Here is a 7301-nt window from a genome sequence, read left to right as displayed (position 1 = left end):
ACTCCATCTTAAAAAAATAAATAAATAAATAAATAAATAAATAAAATAAATAGTTTCTCCTGAAGCTTTTTATTCTTCAGAAGGGAGACTCCATTTAGTTGCTATCATCAGAGAAAGCAAATTATGCATTAGTAATTCTTGTTCTTTGAATATTTATACCCAGTTGTACTTTACCCATCAGATCTTTTTTTCCTTTTTTTTCTTTTTTGAGACGGAGTCTTGCTCTGTCGCCCAGGCTGGAGTACAGTGGCACGATCTCAGCTCATTGCAAGCTCTGCCTCCTGGGTTCACCATTCTCCTTCTGCTTCAACCTCCCAAGTAGCTGGGATTACAGGCACCCACCACCATGCCTGGCTAATTTTTTGTATTTTTAGTAGAGGCGAGGTTTCACTATGTTAGCCAGGATGGTCTCGATCTCCTGACCTCATGATCCGCCTGCCTCAGCCTCCCAAAGTGCTGGGATTACAGGCGTGAGCCACCGTGCCTGGCCTGCAATGAGTTCTTAACTGAGATCAAGGTCTGATGGGTAGGTCGGGCGCGGTGGCTCATGCCTGTAATCCCAGCACTTTGGGAGGCCGAGGCAGGTGGATCATCTAAGGTCAGGAGTTTGAAACCAGCCTGACCAATATGATGAAACCCTGTGTCTACTAAAAATACAAAAAATTAGCCGGGTGTTGTGGCATCCGCCTGTAATTCCAGCTACTTGGGAGGCTGAGACAGGAGAATCACTTGAACCCGGGAGGCAGAGGTTGCAGTGAGCCAAGATCGCTCTATTGCACTCCAGCCTGGGCAACAAGAGGGAATCTCCATCTCAAAAAAAAAAGGAAAAAAACTCAGTCTAGGCAACATGGTGAAACCCCATCTCTACAAAAATACAAACAATTAGCTGGGCATGGTGGTGCATGCCTGTATTCCCAACTACTCAGGAGGATGAGGGAGAATCACCTGAACCCAGGAAGTTGAGGCTGCAGTGAGCCATGCTAATGTCACTGCACTGTAGCCTGGCCAGCGGGAGTGAGATGTGCGTTTCCCGTTTGTTACTCTTTTTAAACAAGGATAGGAAATCATCAGAAAGCATACTGTTACCTCTGTCTTCTCTGTTCGTCCTTTCCCACATTTATTAAAAAACAATTATGGCTAATTAACCACTTGAGAATTGTTTTGGCTGCTATAGATTGAAACGTTCCTGCTCCCAAGGTCCAGTGATCCTGTTGCTCTTGTTCCCACAGGCATAGAATGTCAAGCTAACCAGGCGTCTGCTACTTCAGAAGAATGTACCGTCGCATGGGGAGTCTGTAACGTAAGGAAGCATCTTTACCTGTCAGCATGGCTTGTAAACATATTTCCACTTTTCCTGCTTTGCTAGTCTTAAAAATAACTAGGGAAAAAAACTGACTAGCCCAGCTTTCTCCTAAAAGGTATACAAATAATAAAAAAGATTGTAAATCATGATACTATTCACCTGTTACAGGGTAAAAATTACAGTTACTGCAAAAAGGCACTTACTTGTCTTAATTATAAAGTGGACCCACTTTTGTTAGCAATATTTTGGGGCTTCATCTATGGGAATTGCCTTCAAAACCTGCGTGCACCCTTTGGAATATTCTCTTGGTAGAACTTTGTACCTTTGAAACAGACTGTTTTAAAGACCAGGTGTCTAATGGAACTAAGTTTGATGAGTAAATTGAGTATTCAGGTCTCTGTGTATGTGTGTTTGTGTGTGTGTTTGAAGTGTGGCATATGTACTGAGATAGGATTTTTTTTTTAACATGGCTTATGCCAGAAATGCTTTGTGTAGCTTTATTGGACTGAATGGCCTTCCAAGAGTGTGACAGCTGTGAAGGATAACAAATATCAAATATGTTATTTCTAGCATGTGTTAAAAATTCATTCTTTAAGCTGTAGAGTCCCAGTCACATGAACCAAAATTGTCTTGTCAGGGCCTCCTGTGTCATGGGGACAGAATACCCACAGTTTCCAGCATGACACAGGGCTAAGAGATTCTAGAGTCATACCACCATTCCCTGTCTTTGTGACTTACTTGCTGAGTGATGTTAGGCAAGGCGTGTAACATCTCTAATCCTGGATTCCCTCATGTAAAATGAGGCTGATAGTAGACCACATGAAATTGTAATCAGGATTAGATGATTTATGTTAAAATGTGATTAAACAGCTCCCGGCACATAGTAAGCACAAGTGCTTGTTAAAAAAAATCTAGGCCGGGCGCGGTGGCTCAAGCCTGTAATCCCAGCACTTTGGGAGGCCGAGACGGGCGGATCACGAGGTCAGGAGATCGAGACCATCCTGGCTAACATGGTGAAACCCCGTCTCTACTAAAAATACAAAAACTAGCCGGGCGAGGTGGCGGGCGCCTGTAGTCCCAGCTACTCGGGAGGCTGAGGCAGGAGAATGGTGTAAACCCGGGAGGCGGAGCTTGCAGTGAGCTGAGATCGGGCCACTGCACTCCAGTCTGGGTGACAGAGCGAGACTCCGTCTCAAAAAAAAAAAAAAAAAAAAAAATCTAAATAGGCCAGGCGCGGTGGCTCACACCTGTAATCCCAGCACTTTGAGAGGCCAAGGCAGGTGGATCACGAGGTCAGGAAATTGAGACCATCCTGGCTAACAAGGTGAAACCCTGGTCTCTACTAAAAATACAAAAAATTAGCCGGGCGTGGTGGCGGGCGCCTGTAGTCCCAGCTACTTGGGAGGCTGAGGCAGGAGAATGGCATGAGCCCGGGAGGCGGATCTTGCAGTGAACTGAGGCCGTGTCACTGCACTCCAGCCTGGGTGACAGAGTAAGACTCCATCTCAAAAAAAAAATCTAAATAAATACAAATTAGAGGTAGAGGTGTTACTGTGTAGATGGTGTTCTCGGTATTTTTTCCTGTTGACTTGCAACTTTTTCCTACCTACACTGTTTTTTGTTTGTTTGTTTGTTTTGAGACGGAGTCTCGCTATGTGGCCCGAGCTGGAGTGTAGTGATGCGATCCCGGCTCACTGCAACCTTCACCTCCTGGGTTCAAGTGATTCTCCTGCTTCAGCTTTCCAAGTAGCTGGGATTATAGGTGTGCACCACCATGCCCGGCTAATTTTTATGTTTTTAGTAGAGATGGAGTTTCACCGTGTTGGCCAGGCTGGTCTTGAACTCCTGACCTCAGGGCGATCCGCCCGCCTCGGCTTCCCAAAGTGCTGGGATTACAGGCATCAGCCACCGTGCCCAGCCCCTACCCACACTTTCTGATACACCTTCTTCCATCTCTGTTGCGACCCTTTGGCCAGGCTCACAGTAGACCGTGTTGGCCATGGGGGAGCTTTAATCATTCATGGGGATAAAAGAAGTATGTCGGGCTCTTTGCCCTCTCTGGCATGCAGACATTGAGAACCATGTTCCTTTATGTGGAAAGAAAAGAGAGTGAACATCCCCTTCAATTTCGCTAAGGAGAGATTCTCTCAGAGAGCCTGCTTTAAAAGAGAGCCAGCGTGGTGTGGCAGAAGCCTCTGGATTAGTCCTGGGTTCTAGTTCTGGGTCTTCTACAAACCAGCTCCATGAATTAGGCAAGTCACTTGTCTGGGTTTCGGTTTCCTGTCTGTAAAATGAAGATAAAAATATCTGTCATGCTTGCCTGCCAGGGTTGATGTGAGGCCTCAAATGAGGTAATACATGTCAACATCTTCTGTAAACTGTCAAGTACTGTAAATTTATCTTCTGTAAATTGTACTTTGACCGCTGAATATATCCATTAACATGTTTTAGTAAACATTCAGGGTGCTGTCACCTCCCTGACACCTCATTACAGCCCCCTTCTCCCCAGTGCTTGGTGTTCGCTGACTTAGTTGGGCTGTACCAGGACCCTGTACTGCTGCAAAGTGCTTAGTGGGTGAGGTGAGAGAGGGAGAAGCTGTCGAATACCCTTCGGTGAACCCGACCCTAACACCCGGTGGTTAAGAAAAATGTCGCCGCTTTCTGCCTTTTGGAAATTCTGCCTTTTCTCTTTTTCACAGTGAGTTATACAAGAGTCAGCAGAAAAGGATCTTCCAAAAGGCTGTACTCTAGGAGAATATTTGTCCTCTTGGGTATCCTTAGTGTAGTAGCTGTGGATTCCACTCTTAATTACTGAATTATGTTTTTGTCTTTGTCAAAAGATATTTCACAAGATAATAACCCATATTATATAATCCCTTAAGTTCCATACATACTTTGGGAGATGTACTGACCAGATTTCAGTTGTTATTAAATGAAGCTTGCAAAGCTTTTGTTGTTTTGTTAGGGTGTGAGTATTTCTCCCCGTGCCCCATCACAGCGCACCAATCACAGACGAAATGAAGGAAGCACTTGCTGCATCTGTCCTAATACGCACATGAGCAGGGGAAGGAGTGCTCATTGTAGAGGCATTGTGATTAGCATCTGCATGTCATGCGCCCACACCAAAAAACTGCACGCAGCTTGTCCTTTTCCCAAATCTAAGCAGACTTCTAGCTCCCTGACAGTTACCAGTGGTCTTGGTACTCTTGTCTTTTTACTTCTTGTCTTGATTATGAAATAAGCCTTTTGATGCTCTTTAGGCTGCTTGTGTACTGTTTGTCCCTCGTAAGAATACTTCCTTTTACCCCAGTTTTCTTTTTTCTCATTCCCTAAGACAAAGTCCCTCACCCATTACAGGCATATGAAGTACTGAGCTCTTGTAATATCAATATGTCTGTGAATAAGTCTGGAAATAAAGTTCCTTTGACCAGAGCTGAGCTGGGTGTGAGGAGGTTGGGGAAGTGCCCGTCTCAATTCTGGGTGGGTGGCAGTGACCGTGCACTTCTCTACCAAGGGCTGAGGAGAAGGCTCTGCTCCTGCAGGTCATATTTTCCAGGGGCAGGAGGGTGGGAGGGAAGCTAGAGACCAGGAATGGGGATATTTGAAATCTGCATTGATCAGGGGCGTCCTTTCCCAGGGAAAGTGGAAGTATCCCCTTACAGGCTGAATGGGACCAAGGAGCCATATTCCATGTTCTGTTAAAGAGAAGAGAGCTCAGTGCTAGCACATACTCCTGTGCTTCCTGAATGATTTCCTTTAGTAGTAGTGACATTTCTAGCAAATGCTTTATTGGAAATATCCTCGCACCTAACCAAGATATAGTCAGTTGTTGAACTTTTGCCTCTCGTTGTTACCTCCTCTAGCCCACTATATGTCACCCATGCCACTGCCCTGTGGGACCTGTAAAAAAAAACGGAGTTATTGTTAATAAAATATCTTTTTTTCCAGCACGCTTTTCACTTCCACTGCATCTCTCGCTGGCTCAAAACACGACAGGTGTGTCCACTGGACAACAGAGAGTGGGAATTCCAAAAGTAGGTATCTTTGGTTGTTCTGACGGGGCTTTTTGACTTGCCTCAGGCTGAAAGGAGTGTGGTCTTGGGGGATGGAGACATGATACATGCCTTATTTTTTTTAAAGCTAGTTTTTGGTTACTTAAGCTAGGACTTATCTGTATGGAAAACGCACAGAGGATTAGCCAGCATTAGACATTTGCAGCCTAGGGTCTCCCATCCTTTTTGTTTGTTTGTTTTTTGAGATGGAATCTCGCTCTGTCGCCCGGGCTGGAGTGCAGTGGTGCTGTCTTGGCTCACTGCAACCTCCACCTCCCGGTTCAAGCAATCCTCCCACCTCAGCCTAGCAAGTAGCTGGGATTACAAGCCTGCGCCACCATGCCCAGCTCATTTTTGTATTTTTAGTAGAGATGGGGTTTCACCATGTTGGCCAGGCTGGTCTTGAACTCCTGGTCTCAAGTGATCTGCCTGCCTCGGTCTCCCAAAGTGCTGGGATTACAGGTGTGAGCCACTGCGCCCAGCAGGTTTCCCAGCCTTCTAGGGTCTGTGAAAGTAGAAAATGTGATAATCTATAAACTCTTAAATATTTCATAAATTACATCCTAATGAGGTTCCATGGACTACCAAATGTCAGGTAGCTTTTGACTAGACTTGTGTCCACCTATCATATTTCAGTTGTTTATCTCATACTGATTAATTCTAATACAGCATTTATGGCTATCCTGATTAGATTTTATTATATGAATAAAACATGGCCTGGTAAATTTTTAAAAATTTAAATGGTTGAAAGTGTATATCACAAAACATGAATTTCCCACTATAGGCCCCTGCTCCTGCTTGCTGGAGCTAGCCATCAGCGACAGGACAGCTTCTTAGTAGATTTTCTCACTATCTCTTATATGTCCCAGCATTTACATGGCTGTGTGTATATATATATTTTTTGTTAACATAAATGTGAGTATCCTATACAGTAATTCACCTTTTTTTTTTTTTTTCCATTTTGTACATTTTGGAGATTTTCCATTTCCACAAATAACAAACTACCTCATTTAATTTTAATGGTTGCAGAGTATTTATGTAAATGTACCTTAACTTTTTTCTTTTTTTTTTATTTGTTTGCATGTTTTTAACATTTTTTACGTTTTTTAAAAAGTTAGTCCCTGGCCGGGCATGGTGGTTCACGCCTGTAATCCTAGCACTTTGGGAGGCCGAGGCGGGCAGATCACCTGAGGTTGGTTGTTCAAGACCAGCCTGGCCAACATGGAGAATCCCTGTCTCAACTAAAAATACAAAATTAGCTAGGCGTGAGGGTGCATGCCTGTAATCCTAGCTACTTAGGGGGCTGAAACAGGAGAATCACTCGAATCTGGGAGGCAGAGGTTGCGGTAAGCTGAGATCGTGCCTTTGCATTCCAGCCTGGGCAACAAGAGCGAAACTCCATCTCAAAAAACAAGTCAGTCCCTATTGGTGGACATTTGGGTTTCCAGTTTTTCACTGATGTAAGCAATGTGAAGGGAGAAACATCCTTATACATGAAGCTTTACGTAAATGTGTAGATGTATTTGGAGCAGTAATTCCTAAAAGAGGAATTTCTGGGTAAAGAGTATGGCTGGGCTTGGTGGCTCACACCTGTAATCTCAACACTTTAGGAGGACAAGGTGGGCAGATTGCTTGAGTCCACTAGTTCGAGACCAACTGGCAACGTGTTGAAACCCCATCTGTACCAAAAAATAGTAAATTAGCCTGTGCGTGGTGGCTCGTGCCTGTAATCCCAGGACTTTGGGAGGTTGAGGCAGGTGAATCATTTGAAGTCAGAAGTTTGAGACTAGCCTGGCCCACGTGGTGAAACCCCGTCTCTACTTAAAAAAATACAGAAATCAGGCCGGGCGTGGTGGCTCCAGCCTGTAATCCCAGCACTTTGGGAGGCCGAGACGGGCGGATCACGAGGTCAGGAGATCGAGACCATCCTGGCTAACATGGTGAAA

General features: G+C 44.7%; 2 protein-coding genes across 3 annotated transcripts in view; both read left to right on the top strand.

The window, feature by feature from the left end:
- Nucleotides 1-7301, top strand: part of RBX1 (ring-box 1, E3 ubiquitin protein ligase) — a 22513-nt gene that overhangs the window by 11826 nt on the left and 3386 nt on the right. For both annotated transcript variants that reach the window (XM_011964158.1, XM_011964157.1), the window contains exons 3-4: nucleotides 1230-1300; nucleotides 5252-5337. In XM_011964158.1, the coding sequence (XP_011819548.1) occupies nucleotides 1230-1300; nucleotides 5252-5337 (157 nt within the window). The remainder of the gene's footprint in view (nucleotides 1-1229; nucleotides 1301-5251; nucleotides 5338-7301) is intronic.
- The window catches only part of XPNPEP3 (X-prolyl aminopeptidase 3, mitochondrial), a 121348-nt gene that overhangs the window by 110745 nt on the left and 3302 nt on the right, over nucleotides 1-7301 (top strand). The gene's annotated exons all lie outside the window — the stretch shown is intronic.

Source organism: Colobus angolensis, unplaced genomic scaffold (genome assembly GCF_000951035.1).
Source record: "Colobus angolensis palliatus isolate OR3802 unplaced genomic scaffold, Cang.pa_1.0 Scaffold65, whole genome shotgun sequence".
Taxonomy (NCBI): Eukaryota; Metazoa; Chordata; class Mammalia; order Primates; family Cercopithecidae; genus Colobus; species Colobus angolensis.
Note: the sequence above shows the minus strand (reverse complement) of the source record. Positions and strands in the feature narration are given on the sequence as shown.